Source organism: Sinohyriopsis cumingii, chromosome 11 (assembly GCF_028554795.1).
Source record: "Sinohyriopsis cumingii isolate HCF-2022 chromosome 11, ASM2855479v2, whole genome shotgun sequence".
Lineage (NCBI taxonomy): Eukaryota > Metazoa > Mollusca > Bivalvia > Unionida > Unionidae > Sinohyriopsis > Sinohyriopsis cumingii.
Window position 1 is genome coordinate 101,863,711 of NC_142971.1, and position 25,869 is coordinate 101,889,579.

At 37.0% G+C, this 25,869-nt stretch overlaps 2 protein-coding genes across 3 annotated transcripts in view; one reads left to right on the forward strand and one right to left on the reverse strand.

Annotated features, from left to right (window-relative positions):
- Positions 1-25,869, forward strand: part of LOC149789178 (ubiquitin-like modifier-activating enzyme ATG7) — a 76,566-nt gene that overhangs the window by 40,271 nt on the left and 10,426 nt on the right. For both annotated transcript variants that reach the window (XM_089975319.1, XM_089975320.1), the window contains exons 12-15: positions 4,401-4,452; positions 8,029-8,165; positions 15,125-15,298; positions 21,616-21,731. In XM_089975319.1, coding sequence (XP_089831445.1) covers positions 4,401-4,452; positions 8,029-8,165; positions 15,125-15,298; positions 21,616-21,731 — 479 coding nt within the window. The remainder of the gene's footprint in view (positions 1-4,400; positions 4,453-8,028; positions 8,166-15,124; positions 15,299-21,615; positions 21,732-25,869) is intronic.
- LOC149789179 (protein CFDP2-like) lies at positions 19,335-20,930 on the reverse strand. The gene is made up of 2 exons (XM_089975572.1): positions 20,163-20,930; positions 19,335-19,838 (listed from the first exon to the last, which is right to left on the reverse strand). The coding sequence occupies exons 1-2, from the start codon at positions 20,928-20,930 to the stop codon at positions 19,335-19,337; spliced, it is 1,272 nt and encodes a 423-aa protein (XP_089831698.1).

Consider the following 25,869-nt stretch of genomic DNA (forward strand, 5'->3'; position numbering starts at 1 on the left):
AAGATTATCGATTTCATCTTTGGTCGCATATTTTGATAAATCGATATCTTTTTTTTCTTCCTTTGTTCTGCTTGATCTTCCATAAATATCAACCATTATTAGTTATGGGATTGTTTAAATTTGGAAATCACATCTGTGATTTCAACGTGTATTCATGCACGACTTTGTGAGGAGAAATCTTTGATTTTGAGATCGCATCAAGAACATTTAATACATCACAGCCACATATCGGAGGATCGGTCAGTGTTTGTGTTGGTAATGTTGAATACCAAACTTTCGCCCCTGTCTTTGACCCTGACTTTGTCAGGGGGATGTTTTTTGCATATCGAAGAAACTCAATTGGCGGTGCTAGCCCGTACGAATCAAAATAGATAATTCCACGTGGATCGATCGCGTAAGCAACCCAGTGAGTTCTTGGACCATCACTGTTATCAAGATTAATAATTCCGGTTTCTGGATTATTAGGTCGTGCTGGTAATTGATCTCGCATAAAGACACCTCTGAAGTTCTTTATATTTAATTGTTTAACAGCATCAAGCAAATCAAAATTTGACATCGGTGTAAAAACACTTTGTGTTTTTACGCTAGCATTTTTCAAAACCGTTTTGGGTACCATGATGGTGGAATTCCTGGAAGTCTTAGCCCTGATCCACAAGCGGATCTCCCTTTTTTTTGTATCCTTTTCCTGTGGCTTTCTTTAGTGCCATTCCAGCTGCTGTTCCAACAGCCCCTAACGCGGCTGCTTTTGCGACTGCAGGGGCAGCAGCAGCTATCAGTGCTGGTATTGCCGCGAGAAGAGGAAATATACCACCTGTTTTAACCATATCTTTGACAGCTGCAGGAGAGAAATCAAGTTGAGTTCCAGTTGTTGCTTGCTTTGCTTTATTGAAATGTTTTAGTTGGGTTTTAGTTAATGACAGTTTGTTTGGACCACCCATTAGCTGATCGTATTTTAGTGTTATTTTTGTCCCACATGTGCTCGCGTTCTTCGATTGTAATTTCTTCACCTGACCAGGAGTCAGAGTGACATTAACATAACTGTATGACATTTTATTTAATACGAGATTGATCTAATTGTTTACATATTGCTGCTAGCAGTGTTACATATTTTCCACTGGGGCATCGAGGACTCTCATTCGTCCACCAGCACCTTCAAGTAGCATTGTTTTATCAGAGAGTATGACCGCGATTGCTCTGTAAGGGTTACCTGAGTTTACGTTAGCTCTGAGGTGTAAATCAACAACAGATTGTTTAGCTAAATCAAGATGCTCCAGCGAAAAGTAATAAATCGGATACATACTCGTAAAATCCAACTGTGATATTTGCAAACCAGTATCAATATTTTGATCACGTCCCATAAATGTCATCAAACGGTGATATACACGTGCTACATTATTAGTGCCAAAATTCAGTATTATATCCTCAGATGGTTCTTGATGTCCGTTTATTCGCAAGGGTACTGCAGTGATACCAAGTTGATCAAATATCATATGAGAACGTTCTTGATTGTTTAATCGTAAATTAAGTTGAAACGCAACAAAGACATGTCTTGGTGCCGCAACACCTTGCTGTGATGATATATTCCACGTGAATAGCCCATCAACATAATTTTGATTAACGTCAGTGGTTGTTGTTAGCCACGACAGTATTGATTTACCACCTTGATCCATGGAAGAAATTAACCGCTGTTCTTCAGCGAGTGACGGAGTCATCACCGGCATCCACAGAGCAAGTCTTTTTATATTTACTTTACTGTCAGCAACGCCAGCTGCTCGCCAGATAGCATCATTGTCATCACCTTTTCTCACAAGTACAACTGTGTGTTTGGCTCCAAAAATGGCCTTTCTGACATTTCTACAAAATCCAAAGATGTGAGACAGTGGAATCGCACATGAAAATTCTCTATTATTACCTTTCAACATTGATTTTCTTATTCCAAACCCTAAATTGTACTCTGGGCTGGGTCTTAATATCGAAAATGCATCACCTGGTCTAGGCGGCATTCCAGCAGGTTGTGGATCAACCACAGTATTTCGTGCTGTTTGTACCTCCAAATACGGTCTTCCATCAGGAAAGTTAGAATTGTCTTTGGCGAACATCATAGTTGGGCCAGCTGATCTAGTGTAATCATCTGAATATCTTGCCAGCCCAATAATTGTCATAGCAACATCAACATTATCTTGAATTGTCTCAATTTCTTTGCCGTCTATGAGATATCTGGCGCTGGAAAATAGTGCCATGATGCCATTATTTACAAAGCCAACTTGGACATCAGCTGCATATGGTGTATTACCGACAACATTTGTTACGATTTCACCTGTAACTTCAATAAATGCTTCCACGGGCAAGAAATATCTACTTGTATCCTGCACTTGTAATTCAATTCTGCCCCGCTGATTTGGTTCTCGTGCTTCATAAGAATAGTACTGATAATCGCGCACAGACTCATCCTTGAGTACTGGTGCATCCATATCGAAAGCTGGATCAGACACGCGTTTAAACATTTTATAGTAAATCATAGTCATCTAAAACGAAAACCACTTCCTGATATCATACTTGTATTTATTGGTTGATCCAGTATCTCTGCTAGTTTTTTATTTGCAGCTTGATTTATTACTTTACTGACATCTGCAGGCATCTCTGCGGTGGCTGGTAATTTGACTGGTCTGCGTAATCGCGCTAATCTTTCCTTGATTGCAGTAAATGCCTTGCTGGCAATATTACCGATAGCACCAGTAACTTTATCTTTAATAACATCAATAGCTTTCATTGATAGTTGTTTTGCAATCGGCGCTGCCTTGGGTGCTAGTCTTCCTAATAAACCTTGAATAACATCACCTAGTCCATCCCCGTAAATTGCTCTATAAACAGGTAGTCGTGAATTTATTACCCTGACCACGACGGGTCCATGGTGAGCGTTATGTATGATCATTATTATTTTTTTTTTTATCTAACTCGATGATTTCAGTCAATGATTTCATCGATAAGTTCTCGATACGTGTGAACATCCATGATACCACCCTGAAATAATCGCTGACAGATATCAGCCACTTCATTAATTATTTCTGGTGAGTTATTTCCAGCTCGTCTGCCTCCGATGATAATTTCTAGCCGTGATACATGATTGATGATATTATCAGGACAAGTAATGTGACCACCAAGACCACTACCTGTAGCTCCATAGAGGCCAAGATCTTCGAGAACATCATCATCTTTTTCATCTGGACGATCCTCCAATGGCGGTGAATAGGGGGGAGGTGGAAGTCCTTGTTGTCTACTTTTGTCAATCTCCTGCATTGCCTTCATAAGTTTTGCAAATCCGTCGTCATTAGATTTGACCGTTTTCTTGTTGTAGTACACACGATACACCCATTTAATAAAATTGGTATCATTCGTGGACTTATATTTCTCGCTTAAAACTTTATGTTTGCTATATAAACCAGCTAATATCAATTCAGGTAATTTTTCTTCTGGTGTGTTTTTAAGGGTTTTAATAAAACCCGGATCAAATCTTGCAGTTAGTTCAACAATTTCCTTTGCTGCTTTGGGTGCAGCAGCTTTGGCGACTTTAGTGCCTTCAGCGGTGGATGGAGGTATTGCCACAGCTATATCAGTTGGAAGTTTTTGTAAAATCTTTTTTGTTTGTTTAGTTCTCCTTGCAATTTTTTCAGTTTGCTCAGCGGCTTGTTTTAGCGTTGAAAGAATACCTTTTTTTTTTTCCTCTTCCGTAATATCTCCCAATAAAGCTCTTTCAGTGACCGCCGCAGCCTTTTCAGTAGCTGTTGTAATGGGTTTAAATAACTGTTCTGTACCCATAGCAAATTCAACTTGTGCTTGCTGTCATTGTTGAAGTTTTTTTCTAAAACGATCGCGGACAGGAAGAATTTTTTTAATTGCTTCTAATCGCTTTCGCGCTAATCTAAACTATATGCTTCTCCGATATTTGCCATTATTATTGATTTTATAATTTTTTAATTCACAGAAATCCTTTAGGATTAGAAATACTTTGTATTTTTAGCAGCAGAGAGACTGAAACAACACCGAATGTTTCGTCTAGTAGACCCTTGTATCGAGAAGTAGTTATATAGGTAGATATTTTTCATGAGATAACCCTTCTGGTCAGCGGAGAAAGCCTCTGTCAGTGTTTTCTGACCAGAAGGGTTTATTTTGTGAAGACAAATCTTCTATCAAGAGTGTTTTCGATAGAAGGTTCTGTTTGACAAAATAGTTGGTGGGCTCAGTCTCTCTGCTGCTAGTTTTGTGTAGCAAGGGACACAAGTGTGTTTCAAATAAGAATTTTTACATGGATGGAACTTTACACTTTTCGTCAAAGTACTCAAGCAGAGTTAAATTTCAAAGATTACTGTACTAATAGAAACATTTTGCTGGTATTTTTACAGAAAGCTAGAGGTGTCAACTTATCCATTGCAATGCCTGGTCATTCCATTCCAGGTAAGTTCTCATGTCACCTGGCCCATGTGATTTCCATTGCTATGCTCTGAAAACCTAAACTAGAGACAGAGGAAAATAAAGTAAAGTAATATGAAAATGAGGTACCAAAGTAATATTGGGGACTAGATGCCACTGTGAGCATTCAGAAGGTACATGAATTAAGGAAGTTTTTTATTCTTTGGTAAACATAAATATAAATGGATGCTTTCATTAAGAATGTTGTCACAACAATTTAGTTTTATGTAACCCATCATCATATTTGATGCAGGACATACTATGTTACCATCAACACCATTTCTGTAGATAAGTAAAAAAAATCCCATTGATGTAAATGATCTGCATAGCACTTTTTACCCAGACTGATATATGCAACTTTTATTCATAAAAATAGTCTGGGGAAATGAAGACTAATGTGTAATATGATCAGTGTTCAAAAACTGCTAAGGGTACTCCAAATCTTTGCTTTGATTGCTTTCACTGAACTACCAGCGGTAGTCCAAACTTCTGGCCATAAACTACTAGACGCCCACCAGGGCTATGGCATTGACTGCTTTCACTGAACTACCAGGGTACTCTAAGCCTTAAGCATTCATTGGTCAAAACAGATTGTTAGGGCAGAAAGCAATTAAGTTTTATGAAATGGTCAACAAAAATTCAATCAAAGTTGAAAGAATTCAATGCATTTTTTGATTTTTAAATACATATAGAATTTTTTTAAAATAAATGCTTATTTAGTTCAAAGAAAAAAGGTGAATTCAGTCATAATTATAAATCCAGCAGTAATGAATTTCCTTCACAATATTAAGAAAGGTGATATTCTAGGTCCATGAGCTGCACATAAACTTTTAAATATTTAGCAAATTATATTTTCTAGTGAACTCTTTAATGAAACTGACTGTTGTTTGCTTTTTTTACAGTAAGCCACCTCATCTCACCTTGTGTCTAGGGTGTCACAAACAGCATGTCTATGAAATTTTTAAAAAATAACCAGACACTTTTTGGATTTGTTGCATACAGATTCTTTATGAGCATGATCTTCATGTAACCCAAATGGGGCCATTGCTGTGTCCATCTGTCTATTACCAGTTTATTTCCAAGAGCATAACTCAAACTATTCAAGTTGTTTCACGCACATCAAGCAAGTTACACTATCGTACCTTCGGTACTTGTAATTTTCTGCATTAAATATTTTTTTAATTTACAATGGAATTATTCTTTTTGGCACAAGTTGGATAAAATTATTGTGTTTGTCCATAAGTAGCGTATAAATTCAGGGTACTTGAACACAGAATACTACCAAAGGTGTTGGACCAAAAGGTACTTTCATTCTGTGTATTTACATACGAAGAAGTCTGAATCAAATTCATCATTTTACACAGAGTGATGTTAATGTTTCTTGGTTAGTTGTTTTACAGCACTTCAGCACTTTATTTGTCTGTATCAGAGGAAGTGGGAGCTAAATGCTGAGACTGCCAATGCAGGCTGGCCCTGATGGGTATTGAACTCATGACACATGGACTAGGAGTCTGATACTCTAACAACTGAGCTCCCTTTTTACACAAATTGTATGCATACTATCCAAAAATCCAAAAATTTAACATGTACTTTAAATTTCAATTTTTTTAATTATTTTATTTTATATTGTGTAAATCAGTGTATTTGATGAATTTCCATGTTGTAAATATAATTTTGAATTTTATTCATCATAACACATAGTACATGATCAACTTTACAGAATAATTTCCATCTGCTTCTTTCTAAGATTGAAAAATAGTAATATTCAATTTATTTTATAAATTTATGCAAAATGAGCTCTATTCAAATTGTACTTCAGGTATAATCATTTATTGTTTTAAGATAGACACAATATAATCTTATATGACTAAACTTATCACAAGAGATATGATGATAAATATAATCATAGCATGATAAATGTAAACACAGTAGTGTTATTTCCTTACCTTTCATCTGATGTTTGTAAGAGCCATACAAGATGGATATTTTATCTCCAACAAATTTGGCACAGACAACCTCCTGTAGTGTAGGATTTTATTGCTTCTTGGTTCAAACTGTCTTTAATCCAAATTGTGGATGACATAATTTTGCATCTTACCATCCTGTGAAAGCGTAATGGATATAACATGTTCACTGGTCTGTTTATACGTTTGTTTTGTGATTGAATGTGGATACATTCTCTGGTGACTTTAGAATAGAATAAAACAAGATTATTTAATAAAAGAATGACACTCATTTAGAGAAACGGCAATATTGAAACTTGCCTTTTTTTAAATAATTTTTTTTTTAGATATTAGTAAACTGCTGGTGCTGCATTGTAATTACAAATTATAGAAAAATTTCTGCTCAGCCTTGAGTAAACCTCTGAGTGCCAATTTTGGAATTTTAATTTCACCATAGATTTTGCAACTTGCTTCACCATAGTGAATCCTGTCTGTGAAACTACACATTTCATTTAACCTGATATCCCATCTACTTAGTTCCTTTGCTATTGTTGATCATATTTGTGAATGACTATGATAAACTACTGATGAATGTTAGGTACTTTATGTTGCATGTAACTAGTGATCTCAGCATGCAGTTAGTCATTTGAAATGAGTGGAATTAACATATAACTGTGCCTATTTGCTCATGTGCAGGTAGGATTTGTGTGACTTTTAACTTTCTTTTATTCTACCCCTATTACTTGATTGATGCAAAAGAGAATGCAGGTCAACATTTAATTGATTTTATGCAGCCAACTTTTCCATAAGTCAGAGATCAAAACATAGTATTTAATTAGGTTCTCAAGGAAATGCTGTCAGGCATCATTGTGATGGTCGATTGGACCTTGTTTCATTTGAATAAAATGGAGACTGCAACATAATTAAGTTGGTAACACTAAAATATGAATTCACAACATGACAAAACTTATTTCACTGGTATTTATCTCCTAAGGTGTTACTACTAGTGTCATTGCTAACATTTTTAATGAATCAAAATTGTCATATTTTTCTTTAGTGTTCATAGCATTTTTTTCTAAAGAAAACATAACTAAACATATCTACTTAACAAAATTTACAAGGTCTTCTTAAAAGTTGCAAATTTCACGATGTTTATTTCCAAACAGTATCTGCCCTTTTCAGTTATAAAACAAACCATATATCAAGGTTTCATTTACCAATTTTGATATGATTTTATGATTTCTGTTCAACAAACAGGGGGACTGTTTGGGGGCATTTTCTATAGGAAATAATGGGATCTCATATTTAACAAACAAGGGCCTGTTGTTTTTTTGTTTAGCCTTTTCTATAAGAAATAATGGGATACACACTTCCCTCCACATTATAAGAGGGTCCACTAATTATCTGGAGATGCTGTTGTGAGTGATTGGTGTATATTGTGTGTATTTTTGAGATGGTGTACCACAGAAGTTTTTCAGTCATGTAGTTTAGAAAATGTTTTTGTTTTTGATGAATGCATAAGTGCATGAAAATTTGGTGCCACATAATTAATTAGAATTCCAGCATTTGATACAAAATAAAATAAGGCTCGAAATTCTTTTTCTACATGGATATTCAGAAGGATTAGTTGAACAGACCAAAAATGACGTACAACAACTTGAAGAACTGATAGACAACCATGATGCAATTTTTCTCCTGTTAGACACAAGAGAAAGTCGCTGGCTACCAACTGTTATTGGAGCTGCCAGAAAGAAGGTAAACTCACAGCCTATGCATGGTTTTTTATTGCCCACCATAAAGCAGAGACTATTATGTTATGATGTTGTCTGTCGGTCTGGTTACCGATTTAGTTTCCCCACACTAACCTGATTACTTCACCATCTAGTTAGCAAATTTGTAGTTGGTTTAGGGAAGGAAAACCCTATTAGTTTTGGGGTCAAATGCATACGTGCCAACCATTACACATTTGGCGTAATCATTACGCTTTTTTCCACTAAATTACGCCTTACACATAAATGTATTAGGATTATGCGTTTTCGATATATCTCTCCTCCAAAAATTTTGTAATAATTTGTTTTCACATTTTTATTAACATCCCATTAATTCGACAGACCATATTCTACGAAAGACAGCTTCTATGTAACTACGATATAAGAGTTCGCTTGTCTGTAGACTTACATGTACTTTCCTAACAGTTTTGACCTCGGTTTCTATTTATAGCAGCTGTATGGCTTAGTTAGGAGAGAACAGACAGGTTTTCTGACTTGTAATCATTGCTCACAGGTTCTTTGTTCAAATTGATAATTGCTACAGAACCAGTCTGTAGATGTTTGGCGCTAAAAGTCAAGTCGGATTTATTCTAGTAGATGCGTGTTAGAGCAAAAATGTTTTTCAAATAATTTCACAGATGGATTAGAAAAGATGAAAAATCAATTCAGAGATGAATAAATGAACTACATACGACAGCGTTCCATTCTAGGGCAGCTTTATGCTCCATGCAGGTTGTGTGGAAAGGATTTTAATATTGGTCATCGTGGTAAAAGAAAGAAACCTTGAATTGGCTCATTTCCCTAACTCCAGTACTATGGGTTTTTTTTGTTGTTTTTTACAGAACTAAATTGTGGACACGAATTTTATAAATGCAGAGACATTATGTACTGAGTTCTTAAAAGTAATACAGACTACTCTTAGCGGTAGAAGACTACATTGGTCCTTTGTTCAAACGGATCTTTCCTGATTCCAAAGTTGCAGAAAATATGCATGTGCAAGAACAAAATCATCTAATATTGTTAGGTGTTTAGCAGAAGATACTTCACTTAAAATTGCAGAAGCCATGCAAATTAGGCCGTTTAGTATTGCAACAGACAGGAGTAGTGATTATGATGACAAAAAGTTGTATCCAGTCTGTGTAAGAGACTGACAACGAAAAAGGCAAGGTCAGCGTGCTTTTCTTTCATTACCAGAATTTACAGTAGATTCCACTGAAGAAAACAATATTTTATTTGCTTGATAATGCTTTGAATAAATATAAGTTGGCAGAACTGTATGGGGTTTTCAGCTGATGCTGCATCAGTGATGACTGTAATTCATAAAGGAGTTGCATTCTATATTTTGAAAAACATCTCTATCATTGTACATATCAGGTTGTCTCTGTCAAATGATGCACCATGCTGCAGGAAAGGTTGCTGATAAATTAGAAGGAGAACTCCTGAAGTATCAAACTGGCACTCTACCTGACAATGTACTTCATGGGGACAGTTGATTTTTCCCCTCTTATTTGCCAGCTAAAAGACCCAGTAACTGGAAGATATAAATTTCCTCTTCTTTGTCAGGTTATAAAAGGAATATTGGTTCTTTACCATTCTAATGCTGACTGTGAGAGATTGTTAACAAAAGTAAAACTGAATTTAGATCCAGGCTCTAATAACTCGGCACTTATTGTTCTACTGGTGGGCAAAACATTTTTAGTATCAGCTGGTATAAAATGTTTTGAAATGCAAAATGAGAGTCTGTTGCTTTTTGAAGCTCAAAGTGTTATATATGAAAACTTGAAGCAGTAATTCATGTTAAAAGTCCAGATAGGTAAAAAAAGCATTATGTACACATGCTCATTGAATTTTTATCATGTTATATGTGGATTGCTCTTTTTCTGCTCGGATAACTCTTTCTGTCTGTTTGGATTACACTTTTTCCTCGCCAGGGGTTGGCATGTATGCAAATGATTGGAAGTCAGGGTCACTGTGACTGAAAAGTAACACAAATTCTACATCACAGAACTTGACCTTTGTGGATAGCTTGTACTTTGGGTAATGAGAAGACTGCTGGTTTGGGGGCTAAAGGTTTAAAGGTCAAGGTCACATTGACTGAAAAAAGAAAACTAATTTCTGCACAAAAACTTTATTTATACAGCACATACCTTGGTCAAACTTTGTGATTAGTTTGCACTTAGGATAGTGAAGAAGCCTATTAATTGTTTGGTCAAAAGATCAAAGGTAAATGTCACTAACTGAAAGAAAAATATTGTTTTCTACACAGTAATATTAGTTCTGTCCATCACAAACCAGTACCATATTTTGTGGATGAATTGCACTTATGGTAAGGAAAAAGCTTACTGATTCAGTAGCCATGAGGTAAAAAGTAAAGATCACAGTGACTAAAAGAAAAACGACATAATCACATTAGTTCTACCTCATAGACCTGGGCCAAGTTTTCTGGATGGCTTGAATTTGGAGTAAGGAAAAAGCATATCAGTTTCAGAATCACTGTTGCCAAAATTGTATTGTCTGGAAAATAAAATAATGTCCAGTAATGTATGGCAATATCCATAATCTCCATGCTTCTTTGAAAGCAGACCGCTCCGGTGACCTAGTGGCTAGAGCATCCACCTCGGATGTGGGAGGTCGTGGGTTCGATCCCCAGTCGAGTCATATCAAAGACTTACAAAAATGGTACTAACATCTTCCTCACTTGGCGCTCAGCATTAAGAGGTTAGCGTTAGGACTGGTCAGCCTGGTGTCAGGATAATGTGACTGGGTGGAACATCATGCTACATGTCTGCGGCATGATGCCCCAGTGCTAGACATCACTGTAAACTGTCACACTGCAGACATGGTAGCGATATGACTGAATTTTTTAAAAAACTATGTTAAAATATCCAAATCACACACACACACACACTCTTTGAAAGCACAGGGGTAATAAAAGATGTAATCTTAATGTGCCCCAGCAGTAGAATCCCAGTCGATTTTGGACATCAGTTATACTGAAAACAGAGTAAAGGTAGTAATAAATGGCAGTGACTATAAAAAGTTAAATTTCTGTTACCCTATAATTCCATAACTTGTACAATTCTTATGTTCTTAAGAAAGAATTCCATTGGTCTAAAATGACCACTGTAATTTGATATTAGTGAAGTTTCAAAAGGGCAATAATTGTACAGTAGTTGTACAGTAAAACCTGTCTTGAGAGACCACTGCTATGAGACCACCTGTCTTGAGTGACCATGTTATCCAAGTACAGATTTATTGATTATTTATTGGATGAAACAAGATGGCCGCTATAGCTTAACCGTCTTACTCCATCAAGTCATTCCCCCGTAATTCTCACGGAGGTGGAATTGCTGTCATCATAAAGAACACCATGATAAAATGTCTTAACCACACCACATCATTCAGTTTCGACCACACATCGTTTGAACTAGTCTAAACCACACTCACACTGGAGCAAAGGTCAGTCCATTTTTTCTGCCTATACCACCCTCCTTCTAGTAGAAAAAAACAAGCTGGCTGACTCTCTCTTTTTGGAGCAGTTTCTGAATCTCCTGGACTATGGGAATTCGATAGGTGGCAACCTAGTTATTCTTGGAGATTTCAACTTTCACTTTGACTGTCCCGGAAACCCAAATACATCAAAACTCACAGACTGCATTAATGTTTTCAACCTCAAACAGTCAGATAACCAACACACCCATAAACATGGTCACATTTTAGACTGGATTCTTCATAGACCTGATGATAACATTCTACAGTCCTCCCTGGTATCCCATGACCTTGCATCTGATCACCTCTGCATTATATGCCATCTTGACGTATCAGTCCCTAACCCTCCACCTTTATCTTCTACTAAGAGAAACCTCCGTATGATAAATAGAACCAAACTAATGCGCGACATCCAAGCTGACTTAACAACTTGTTTACCTCCTACTGCAGAACAACTCGATAACTGCCTGTGTTCATTGCTGGACAAACATGCACCAGCTACCAAGTGCATAGTATCAATTCAAAAGTGTTCTCCATTGTATAGTAGTTTTAGGGACCAGCTTCGCACTGCTAAAAGAGACCGCCGTAAAGCTGAGAGGCTTTGGCTTTCCACCAGACTCACTATTCATAAGCAAATCTATGAAACCTCTAAGAAGAATATCACAGATATAGTCCATGCAGCAAAATCAGCCCACTACACTACTAAGATCATGGAAAGTTCCAGCTGCAAATAGCTCTTCGAGATTACTAACAAGTTAATGTCAAGGAACAAACCTACACCACTTCCAACTACCTTCTCTCCAGTTGACCTTCTGGACATGTTTGCAAATTTCTTCCATAACAAAGTACAAACCATTAGAGATAAGCTTGACACCACAATTTCAATTGACTCATCGGCACCATACAGTTGGGATACAGAATTTGAGCGGCAACCATTAGCAGCATTTGAACCTGTCTCTATGGATTTCGTATGTACAATCCTGATGAAGAGTGCACCAAAGTCATGTGAGCTTGATCCAATTCCAACATCACTGCTGCTTGAGTGCTTAGATCCAGTATTGCCTTCACTAACTGATGTTATTAATACCTCTCTCTCATCCGGGGAATTCCCATCATTTTTCAAAACTGCCATTATAAAGCCTCTGCTGAAGAAACCAACATTAGACCATAACAATTTAAAGAACTACCACCCAGTTTCTAATCCCCCATTCATATAAAAAATCTTAGAAAAGGTTGTTCTATCCCAGCTTGTATCTCACCTGAATTCAAACAGTCTTTTTGCAATGTACAATCTACATATCGCCCTTGCCACAGTACTGAAACTACTCTTCTAAAAGTAGTTAATGACATTCTCTCTGCTTTGGATAGTGGAAGGATTACAGTCCTCACCCTCCTTGATTTGTCTACAGCATTTGACACAATAGACCATGATATATTACTTCACCGTCTCCAGCATGTATTTGGCATTCATGATACAGCCTTACTGTGGTTCAAGTCCTACTTGGTCAACAGGACACAAATTGTGTCTGCAAATGGAATACACTCCAGCCCAGTTGATCTATGTTGTGATGTTCCACATGGGTCTGTTCTTGGACCTGTTCTCTTCATTCTATACACTCAAGTGTCATAGATCATCATCCAGTGTCTCACCAATTGTACACTGATCAGACCCAAATATACAAATCTAGCCACCCAACTGAAGTTGATGCTACCATCCAACATGTAGAGAGGTGCATTTCTGATGTGAAATCATGGATGACATGTAACAAACTGCAGATGAATGATGATAAAACTGAGGCCATTCTGATCACAACACAAAGACTTTCTCATTCACATCCTTTACCTCAAACAATAAATACCAGCAGCACCAACATTAAATTCACACAATCAGTACGAAACCTAGGTGTTACTCTGGACAGTACTCTCACATTGTACCAACATGTTATGAACATATGCAAAGGCTGCATATCTTGAGCTGAGACACATCAGCTCCATTCGCAAATATCTTTCAGTTGATGCCACTAAAACGGTTGTGTGTTCATTAGTACTTTCAAGACTGGACTATTGTAACTCAATTCTGTCTGGTTCATCTCAATATCTACTCCAGAAACTTCAGAAAGTTCAAAACACAGCTGCTCGGATCATACTTAGAGTACCACGATCAGAGCACACCTCCCCACTGCTCTGTACCCTACACTGGCTATCCATTTGATCCAGAATCAAACACAAAATTTGTTCTATGTGCTACGTTTCACTGTCAGACTCTAGTCCAACATACTTATCCGACCTCACCCATGTGTACACACCAGCAAGATACTTACACTCCTCTTCTGACAATCGTATACTCATTATTCCCACTATGAAAACAAAGTCATATGGACAGCATTCTTTTGCATACCAGGGCCCAGCAATGTGGAATGAATTGCCCACTGAACTTAGACACAAAGACACAGTGATCACATTTAAGAGTGCTCTCAAAACTGACTTATTTCGACTGCAAGAACAAACTTAAAGACCTGATAATGTTTCCTGCCTTAAATATTCTCAGCATGTTTTTTAATGTTTTCTAATTTCATGGTGTTTGTTTTTTTGTAATCATATCATTATGTTTTTTATCTTACAGGTGTTGTCTAATGTTGTAAAGCGCTTAGAGCTTCTAAAGATTAGGCACTATACAAAGTCCTCATTATTATTATTATTATATAGTGTTATGACCTGTTATGAGAAACCACATGTCATGAGAGACCTTTGTTTTGGCAGAAGGGGTGGTCTTTCAAGACAGGTTCGAATGTATATGCCTGATACTCCCACTGCATTTCATTGAGGCAACTATTGGAGGCACTAACCACAATTAATGGCCCAGTTGTTAGCATGCTAAACATGCAGTCAAAAGGTCTACTGATTCACTGTTGACATGAAGTTGATTAATTATTGTTGAGCTGTTTAGTGAATAATGAAGATGATATCAGATTATGGAGAGAGGAACCAACTTTATCAGGTGTCAGATATGTGCAAAAGGCTATGACATTTCACTACAGCAACTCATACTTTTATTAATAAAATAATACAAAAAATGCTAAGATGTGTACCTTTTTTTATATGAAATCAAATTATATCCAAATTAAATCCAAACATTCTAACAACTATAAAACTTTTAGTAACTTTCAGCCATCTGTTATCCTGTCACATAACCACATATGAACCAAACAAAGTCTCAGTTTGGACAATTGATGCTTCACAAATGAAGCATTAACAAATATGACATCTTTCAGTGCTTGAGTAATCATTTGCAGAAACTATTCTGGGAAATTACACCTTACAAAGTGCTAAACATCAAAACTTTGTTAAATTCTTAATTTTAAAAACATTTTATGTTAAGTAAATGTTATTTGTCACAAGCATTTCTTTTCCTTCATGAATAACTAAAGACTATTTCATGTGGAATTTTTATTATAGATTCTTATATGTGCTGCCCTTGGTTTTGACACATTTCTTGTGATGCGACATGGAATGAAGAAAGATATGGAAACAGATGACCCCCCTGTCAAAGGCCAGATGTCTGACTACCGTTGCATACCAGGCAGCCAACTGGGTTGCTACTTTTGCAATGATGTTGTAGCACCAGGAGATGTGAGTCTGACAGTATCAAGCTAATCATACCAGATCTGATGTTTACTGGAGATAAATAAATAGTTAGATTAGTATCAAACTAATCATACCAGATCTGATGTTTACTGGAGATAAATAAATAGTCACATTAGTATCAAACTGGACATACCAGATCTGATATTTACTGGAGACAAATAAATAGTCAGATTACTTTTAATCATCATTATTGTCATAAATGAAACTAAAATTTGTGAAGTCAGAACATAGACAGTCGTAATTTTATCAGGAATCACAGACAACACTACTTTTTAATTTTATTTCTTTCTGGATAAAAACTTAACTTATTTGTTATAAAACTGACAAATTTTGTACAAAAAACACTGAACTTGAGAGTTGTTATATATTTGTATTATACATTAGTCCCCCACTATAAAACCCCTCAGTATACTGCTGCCTTAATTAAAATGCAGGTATTGTCATCCATCCAATTAAATTGGTCAAATTGTTTTATAATTTATTCTTTTTATCTCCTTAAAAAAATTTTCTCACATGAAAAACAATTCTAATGAGATTTTACATAATAAATTATTCTATTTGTAGGACTATCTTCTATTTTAAGGTTCCTTCATTAAAATGTTGGTCACTGTTATGTTTCCGATCAGCAGTCTTATAAAGAGAGAAGACTGTACTCTATCTTTTTTCACATATAATCTTTTCCTGGAGGACACAGGAATTTGTGTCTGTTCATTTCAGTTAAGATTTGTTTATACATTTGTCACTAGGTACTTATTTTTAACTCTCTCCTGAACTTTCTTCTGGGTTCATGTTTAATTTATGGGCCACTAGCACTTCCTTCATGGGATGATAAATTTGTACATATGATGATGCTTTCCAAATGGACAAGTAAAAACTTCTTGTCAAGCTCAAAAACTACTTTTGGTTTCAGTAATGTTAATTTAAAGGGAAGAAGAACTAAATTTTATGTTAATCAAATTTTATTGACCCTGTTGTTTTCTAACCTTGCATCAGGCATGAATTTTACATAAACAAGTTCTGCTGACCATTAGCCTATATATAGTTACATTCAGATGATTCTGGCTGTCGTTAGGAGATCAAAATGTATTTTCTTGTGACATACTATACATTTTCTAAAAGCAGTGTATTTAAGGGGAAGTATATTTAAAACAAATACTTGATCCTTGACAAAACTGTTAAATGGACAAGCCTAAAATCTGAACCCTGTTTGAATCAGTTGTTATCGACTGCCAGGAACACATGAAAATATCATAATTTATTATCATCTGTCTGGGCAGGAGGATAGACATCTGTTTTGTCTTCTGGATGATAACTTCAGTTACAGTGAACATGTTTGGTACATACATTTTCCTTTGCCCAGTGAATAACTTTTGGATAATATTTTAGATTTATTTATTTTGGAGTCAGTAGCTCCAAGGTTAAAATCAGTTTTGCTGAAAGTACATTTTGCTGTTGCATCTCATTTCTTGATGTTAATTTCAGTTATAAGATTTCAAGGCAACTTGCTACACGTTTCCTTCCACTCAAGGAATGACCTCATTCATTTTAGGGTCAGCAGGTCCAGGGTCAAGGTCACTTTTGCTAGAAATTCTGCATTTATTTTCTGAATGATAAATTCAGTTCTGATTAATTCAGTGCAGCTTGGTGCAATTGTTACTCTTTGTCTGTGGTATTTGGTGTTGATAGCTTGATGGCCAAGATTAATGTTGGTAAAAGCAGATGTTGTCTATGCATTTCACTTTTGGATGAGAGGCTAAATAATGTATTTTAAGTAACAGTAACTTTGACCCTCATGGTGAATGTCCACAAATCAACAGGATATTTGGGGGGCTAAAACACATGCACACACAAAGCTACAGATGGATGCATTGTGTATTGGTTAACTTGTTGTTAGGAAGTCAAGTGATTAAACAAGTGAAATGCAGTGGGCAAATCTAGTTTTAGTGAGAGCATCATTGATCTTTGAGCTACTGACCCACAAAATCATTATAGATTTTCCCTGGGTATGTGGCAGGCAGATAAATGTACTAAATTTCATTGAAATATGTTAACCAGAACTTAAGCTATTATCTGGAAAATAAATGCTTAAGAAAAATTGAAACAGTGGTTTTGCCCTTGAAGCTATTAACACTAAAATCAATAAGGATGCTTGGTGTTTAATCTTTTTACTGGAACTTGTCCAGTTCATTTTATACCAGAACTTTAAATTCTCTCCAGTTGGTTTCATTGAAATGTGGTTCATGTGTTATAATCTTTTCACTTAAGAAAGAGTCGTATTGAATCCAGAGTATGTAGCTTTAAATTCAAGGTAAGTGTTAATAATAATAGATTGTACCCTTGCATTTTCTGGAAAATAACTAATCTGTTCCAGGAAACTTGAAGCGTATGTTTCTCTTTGCATGATGGATTTCAGAGATGGTAGAATGATGGTTAAGGTCACTATTTCAAAAATTGGTTCTGACATTTGATTTCTGGGCAAAGATTGTACATATGTTTGACCTACAATAGTCTGGTATCAAGTCCTGTTTGCATTACTCATGTTATATTTCAATAGAGTCATTATCAAGTGCCATTGGTAGTACTTTTGTTATATTTCAATGCTGGCCATGTGTCAAGTACCATTTGATGTACTCCTGTTAAATTTCAATGCTGACCATGTATCAAATGTAATTTGCAGTAATCGTCATATATCAGTGCTGGCCATGTGTCAGATGCTGTAATTGTTATATTTCAATTATAGCCATGTGCCAAGTGTTGTTTGCAATAATCCTGTTATATTTTGCGGGCCATTTATGAAGTGCCATTTGTAGTCAGTTTTGCCTGTCATCCCTGCCGTGATATAGGCCGCCCACAAAAGATTGCCTGAGACTTCTGTCCTGTGCCATCCCCTTGAGCTGACTCAAGGTGTGACCCATCTTAGTGATGTCCACCTCAAGGATGCATTGCCAGGTGTTTCTCGGTTGGCCCCTTCTTCGCTTGACTTGAGGGTTCCACCTCAATGCCTGTCTGGTAATGTTTGTTAGCAGCTTACATAGTGTGTCCTATCCAACCCCACCATCTCTTGATCTGGTCCTCTACTGGAAGCTGGGAGGTTCTCTGCCACAGGTTGGTGTTGCTGATGGTGTCTGACCAGCGGATCTGGAGAATTCTTCTTAGGCAGCTATTGATGAAGGTCTGAACTCTCTTTACGGTCCACTTGATGGTTCTCCAGGTCTCTGCTCGATACAGTAGGACTTACTTCACATTGGAGTTGAACAGTCTGTTCTTGGTAGTCAAGGAAATTTCTTTGGAGCTCCAGATGTTCTTGAGCTCTCGCCTTTCTAATCCTTGCCTTGACGTCTGCGTCTGTGCCACCCCTGCTGGTTGATAATGCTACCCAGGTACATGAAGGACTCCACCTCTTCCAGGGACTTCCCTGCAGTGTGACTCCACAATGTCCACCGGATCCCATTTCTCTGCCATTTGATGGATGTCTTCATAATCCAGTCGATGGCAAGAAGGAAGAGAAATGGCAACAGCAAGCTGCTTTACCTCATGCCAGTCCGCACTAGAAAGCTGTCTGTGTGTGCTCTCCTGCATGAATGACTCTGCAGGTCATTCCATTATAAGCGTTCTTGATCAGGTTTAAAAGCTTGGTTTCAATGCCATATTGACAAAGAAGTTTCCAGAGTGTCTTTTGGTCCATGCTGTTGAATGCTTTCTCATAATCAACAAAGTTGATGTAGACTGAAGAATTCTACTCCAACAATTGCTCAGCTAGGATGCGAAGAGTAGCTATTTGGTCCATACATGATCTGTGCTGCCGGAAGCCCGCATGTTTATCTCATAACTGTGGGTCAGTGGCCTCCTTCATCCTCTCCAAGAGGACCTGGTTGAAGACTTTCCCTGGTACTGACTAGAGTATGATTCCTCTATAGTTGGAGCAGTTGCTGAGGTTGCCTTTTTTGGGGATCTTGATTAGGTATACCTCCTTCCAGTCAGTTGGTATTTCTTCTTCCTTCCAGTTCTTCTCAAAGAGGGGCTATAGCATTTTCACTGAAGCCTCTAGATCTCCTCTGAGGGCTTCTGCTGGGATGCTGTCGGGTCCAGCTGCCTTGCCGTTCTTCAGCTGGATGATGGCTTTCCTGATCTTGTCTATGGTGGGATTTTCACAGCTTATATGGATAACTGTGTTGGCTGGGTGGATTTCTGGGGGATTTAGTGGTGATGGCCTGGTCAACAGCTCTTTAAAATGTTCTGCCCATCTATTCAGTTGGTGTTCTGTACTTGCTGTGTTGTCCTTTATGGGTCTCTCTGCTTTGCTGTACTTGCCGGACAGCTTCTTGGTGATGTCGTACAGCTTCTTCATGTTTCCACTTCCGGCCACTTCTTGTGCTTCTGCTGCTACTTTTTTAACATAGTTTCTCCTGTCTATCTTGATGCTTCTTTTCACTTCTCTATGTGCATCAGTGTACTCTTTTTGTACTTTTATTTTTGTAGTTCTTGTCCTACTGATATTTACTGCTGCTTTCTTCTGTTTCCGCACCTGGATTTTGCTCAATGTTTCAGCTGAAATCCATTATTTCTGCTGGTGCTTCATGTGGCCTAGTACTTCTTGGCATGTTGATTTTACTGCCTCCTTAACTTTCTGCCATCTGTTGTTCGCATTGTCTTCCTAATTTTCAAGAAGCTCTTGTAGCACTTGGTACTTGTTGTTGAGCATCAGTCTGTATTCTTCTTTAGTTTTTGTATCTTTCAACAGGCTGATGTTATACTTTGTTTTTTTCTCTTTTGTGCCCATCCAGTTCTTCTTCAGCTTAAGTTTCAGCCTTGCAACAACTAAGTGGTGGTCAGATGCTCCCCTCTTCACCCTCACATCTTGCAGGGATCTTCTAAACTTCTTGGCCATGCAGATGTGGTCAGTCTGATTTTCTGTCACATGGTCTAGTGATATCCATGTGTTCTTGTGGATTCTCTTGTGGGGAAAGTAGGTACCCCGAGTGACCAGGTTGTTCAGTGCACAAAAGTCTGCGAGCCTCTCTCCATTTTCATTCATCTCGCCTAGGCTGTGGATCCCCATGGTTTGTTTGCATGCTGTGTTGTCTGACCCAGCTTTGGCATTGAAGTCACTCATCAGGATATTGATGTCTTTGTCTGGGAAGTTCACTACTATGTTCTGTAGTTTTTTGTAAAACTGGTCCTTATCTTTTTCTTTGCCGTCATTTGTTGGAGTGTAGCACTGTATGACCTTCATCTTCATTTTCTCCTTCTTGGTCCTAAATGTTGCCCTGAGGATTCTGGGCCCATGTAGTTCCCATCCTATCAGTGCATTATATGCATGCTTTGACAGCACGAGCCCCACCCCCTGTGTATGAGGCATGTCATCTTCCTCATGTCCTGAATACAGTAGCAACACTCCTGTCATCAGCCTTCTTTGTCCAGATTGAATCCATCTTGTCTCGCTAATGCCCAGTAGGGATAGGTTGTAGTTCCTTTTCTCTGCTGCTACCATTGCTGTTTTTCCTGCCTCATACTTTGTCTTCACGTTCCATGTTGCGATGTTAATTCTCCTGTTTGATATAAGGGTGGTCTGCTTTATGGCTTCCGTGGGCTTCTGGCTTTTACCACTTTGCGTCATAAGTCTTCCAGAAGAAGACCCTTCTTCCCTCAGGAGACTGCTCTGGTGGCCTAGTGGTTAGAGCATCTGCCTCAGATACAGGGGGTTATGGGTCTGATCCCAGGCCGAGTCATACCAAAGACTTACAAAAATGGTATTAACAGCTACTTCACTTGGCACTCAGAATTAAGAGGTTAGTGTTAGGACTGGTAGGCCTGGTATCAGGATGTGAATGGGTGGGACATCATGCTACATGTCTGCAGCATGATGCCCCAGTGCTAGACATCACTATAAACTGTCACACTGCAGACATCGTAGCGACTGAAAAATTGTTAAAGCTATGTTAAAAATCCAAATCACACACACACACACACATCCTCCGTCAGGCTTTCAGTTTCTGGTTTTTCTTCTGTTGGTATTTTTGTAGCAAGTTGGATTTTACAGGGTCAGGTTGCTAACCCCATGCCCAACCCTCCTTCTACATCTGGGCATGGGACCAGCAATGGTGGAGTTGCCATTTGTAGTATTTCTGTTATATTTCAATGCTGGCCATGTGTCAAGACCTTTTTGCAATACTCATGTTTTAATGCATCTGCTCTGAATACTGTGAGGGTAACTTGATGTTTTCATGTCTTTTTTTCTTAGCTAATTATATATGTAACTTATCAAGACAAAATCTTTTGAGTTTTTTCTTTCTTTTTTTCAGTCAACTCGTGATAGGACACTAGATCAGCAATGCACTGTATCAAGACCTGGAATATCATACATAGCCAGTGCCCAAGCTGTTGAGTTACTAGTGTCCATTTTGCAACACCCAGCAGGGTATGGACAGTAATTTTAGACACATTATTAAATTAAATATTGCATTTATAATGTTTGCTAGTATTCTTCCTATCTCAGAAGTTCTTTGTTTTTTTTTAAATTAGGACAATATATCAATTTTATTTTCTGAATTAGAGATATTGGTGTTATGATGGCAGCAGAAGTAGCAATTGTACATAGTTAAACATTCTAAGATCATCAAAGATACTAAGATTCCAAGCTACTGTATTTGACATAATACCAGGACTGTGCAAATAATAAATTTATTATTTAGATAATTTTAATGAAGTTAATAGATGATATAATAAACAATGTTACATACATATTATAAGAGTTTTCCCTCTTTGTTGGGAGCTCTCATCTTTGGAGGTGTGTTCTGTCTTCTGACCACTACAGTGGCCTAAATGTCTGCTTTGGATGCCGTTTGTGGGTCCAAACCCCAGCCAAGTCATACCAAAGACTTATAAACATGGTACTACCAACTGCCTCACTTGGGCATTTAGCATTAAAAGGTTGGTGTTAGGACTGGTTGGCCTGGTGTCATGATCATGTGACTGGGTGGGGCATGATTCTACACTGCTGCTTGATGCCCCAGTGCTAGACATAAACTATAAACTGCAAGAATACAGACATCATAGCAGTATGACTGAAAAATTGCTGAAGTTACATTACAAATCTAAATCACACACATACACACACACAGTCAAAACTGACTGAAGCACACATAAGATTCATTATTGGCACTGATTTAATCCACAGAGTTAACTGGTAATGAGATAACAGGCATGTTTTGAGCAGGTTTTGTCAGCCTTTTTCAGACCTGCCAACACTGAAAAATCAAAATCAGGAAAATCACCATTAAAAATCAGGAGGCAGGGTAAAAAAAATCAGGAGGTACAAGAGTAAGGTGTATGTATATATATATATATATATATATATATATATATATATATATATATATATATATATATATATATCATGATAATGATGTCTGTTTTTGTTATTTCAGTCCACTGTATGTTGCGGATTTGCATTTCTGCAAAAAGTTCATCATTTGTTTGTCCTTGGGTGCCAAATTCACTAACAAGAATAGCTTCCAGGGTTGATGCTGACAGGCTGGCTCTTTGGCTAGTTCAGTTGTTTTTTTCTTCTTCTGACCAATGAGAACGCTCTTTAAGCATTGCTGTTGCTGTGCGGTATTTAAAGTATTGATAGCATTTCTCTTCCATGGGTTGGAAACAACAGTTGGCCAGATCCATCCTTTCTTTTCCTGAGAGCAACCCACTGATGATCTGCTTTTTCCATATTCAATTCTGCATCTAAATTGTACTTGTAGATTTGGTAAAGCTGAAACTCTATGCACAGGGTTCCCACGCTAACAGGAAATTGGGAAAAAGTCTGGAGAAATGAAAAGTCCTTGAATTTCGCAAATATTTATGAAAGTCAGGGAAAAACCTGAAAATTGTCTGCCAATACTTGACACCTGAAACAATCATGTAATTGAGTCATAACTAAACTGATCGTGAGTTAAATTTATCAAGTTCTAACCAGAATATTGGGAGGGTGCAGTATGGATCATTTGGTTGCTTGCAATAAACATATATGCTGAGTCAATCCAAATGCCCGGTGGATTAGATTCATCAGTATACTTTTATTTTCAAAGTCAGCACAATATCCATATCTTTCCTTACATGGGAGGTATGAAAACCAATCTAGCATCACAAGAGGTCATGGTGGTGGCAAAGCATAGCTGCTTACTGGATGGCCTAGAAAACTTTAATGAGTGACATATGCATGAAATCGATATGAAAATTACTTATTTTTTCAGAAATTGTGAGAATTAAAATCGTTACACTGAAAGACATGATAAAACTACGGCATTGATGAAATGTGACCTGGTACTCAAGATTTGCATTGCTAGTCCCATGAGTACACAAACCTAACAACCCACATTTTCAAATGTTGTAGAGAAGAAAAAAATATTAATGAAAGTCTTATGCTGGTTGTAAAAAAATGAAAGAACACAAAATTCTCCATATTTATATATTCCGATAACAACTTCTGGAGTTTTGTTGTATCACGTGACTACCACGTTGACATGTGCTCTCTGCTTGATAAATCAGACTGCCAGATTGCTGGTTTTTACAAAATAGTATCTGACAGTCATTTAATATGCTTGAATTGCTGTACAACAACATTATAAAGGAGTTTGTTGTTGATATCACGTGACTATTGGACTTCAAATGTCATTTGAGATTTGTGAAGTCATGTGACTAGTAATGCAAATGGCAAGAACTGGGTAAAGTTTCATCTATGTCATAGTTTCGTCTTGTCTGTCAGCGGATTAATGACATAACAATTATAATACTTGCCATTTCTGAGAAAATAAATAATTTTCCTATCGATTTCATGCAGGTATGAGCCGATATAAAATAAGTTTAAATTTTCTAGGCCCGCTGGTAAGCGACTACCATATGTCTCTACTGCATGGTGGTGGCAAATTCCAAATTTTTGATATGCAGTTGCAATGACCCCACACCCCAACCTAAATGTCCAAATATGAAAAACGGGGTGGGAATATTTGGAGGAAACTCAGATTAGAAAATGGACTGCTATTTGTTTTAAGTCAAATTTGCTGTCCAGAATGTTGAATCTCAGAGCTGAAATAAGAAATTGTCATCCCTTGTAGTGTATATTAAAAAATGATATGAGCCCCTGTATCAGTACAGGTTTGGGGACTGGTTTAACGAATTACTTGAAGACAAGTTGATTTTACAGAAAATTAAATTGTTGTTTATACAGCTGTTTATAACTTTGAAGGTCTGTTGTCAAAATTTAAATCAACCCTTTTGAAACTGTTTTTTAAATGATGGATTTTTAACCAGATTGTCTTAAGGAGATTAGGTTGTTTGAAAAATCTTGTTTGGGATTTATTATTGGCACAGATAAATTCAGGGTTAAAATCTTTTCGCTACAAGACAAGATTCTAATTATTTGCGTTTATTGGTTTTTTTATACTGTAATAGGAAATGCTGCTTTCTATGAGATGCATTTATATATTGCTCTAGAATTCTTTAGAATTAAAGGTTTCAAAGGAAACAAAACATAATTTATGTTCATTATGTTGTTCCCACTTAGTAGCATAATGCAGCAAAATAAAGTTAAAATTTGTATTCTGTACAATGAAATGACTTTACATGCCAATTTATAGGAATATAATCAAAATTCTTTCGTGTGATACATTTTATGGTTTTGTACATTATTGTCTTTTCTGACTTCAATGTTTTTGGAGAGCCTTAAAAGAGAAACATCTTTAGATTTAGAAAATGCACTGTTTTACAATCTAAAATGATCTTTAATTCCATTCAGTAATGGTCATCTATGAACCTTGAAAAAAAGTAATTTCATCCTAGAAAAACTCTGGAAATTTATCTTTTTGAAAAGCATGGGAACCATATATGCAGATCATCAGTGTTGATTCCTTCATTTGGCTGGAGAAAAAGGCCAGGTCCTTAAACGATACTAAAGATTGTTTCAACACATCTGCAATGCTTGCAATGTGTTTATTAATGTCATCTGGACCACCACATCATACCAAGAGATGCTGTGAGCAACATTGGCAGAATGCATGATAGGCTCCACGAGTTGATGCACAAATGAAAGCAAACTGCTTCTCCCTATCACTCCTACAAATTTTGATCCCATTTCTTGTTCTTGGCTGGTGAAAATTCATCATTTACTTCCTTTTATTCTTTTTTTCGTTTCTTGCTGAAAACTTATCCATTATGTTGCTGTGATTTGCTGATGGGTTTGGATAAAGAGAACCACACTGAGAGACAGTCTCTTTGTATTGGCAGATGAAAACTGGAAATCAAGTCGGATATGGTAAAGTACTAAGAAACATACCAGGCACATAAAAACGAGATAGCAAAAAAGAAAAACAGAAAATGTTTGTGTAAAAATAAAATTGGATTTTTTTTTCTTTCTTGAGGTGAAAAAATGGGATGTTTTCTTTAAAATCAGGGAATCATGAGATAGGTCCGAAAATTGATATTCTCCTGATTTTTTCAGTAGGGTTGGCAGGTCTGCTTTTCCCTTCCTTAAACCATATGATTGTTGAGACATGTATTTAAAAAGA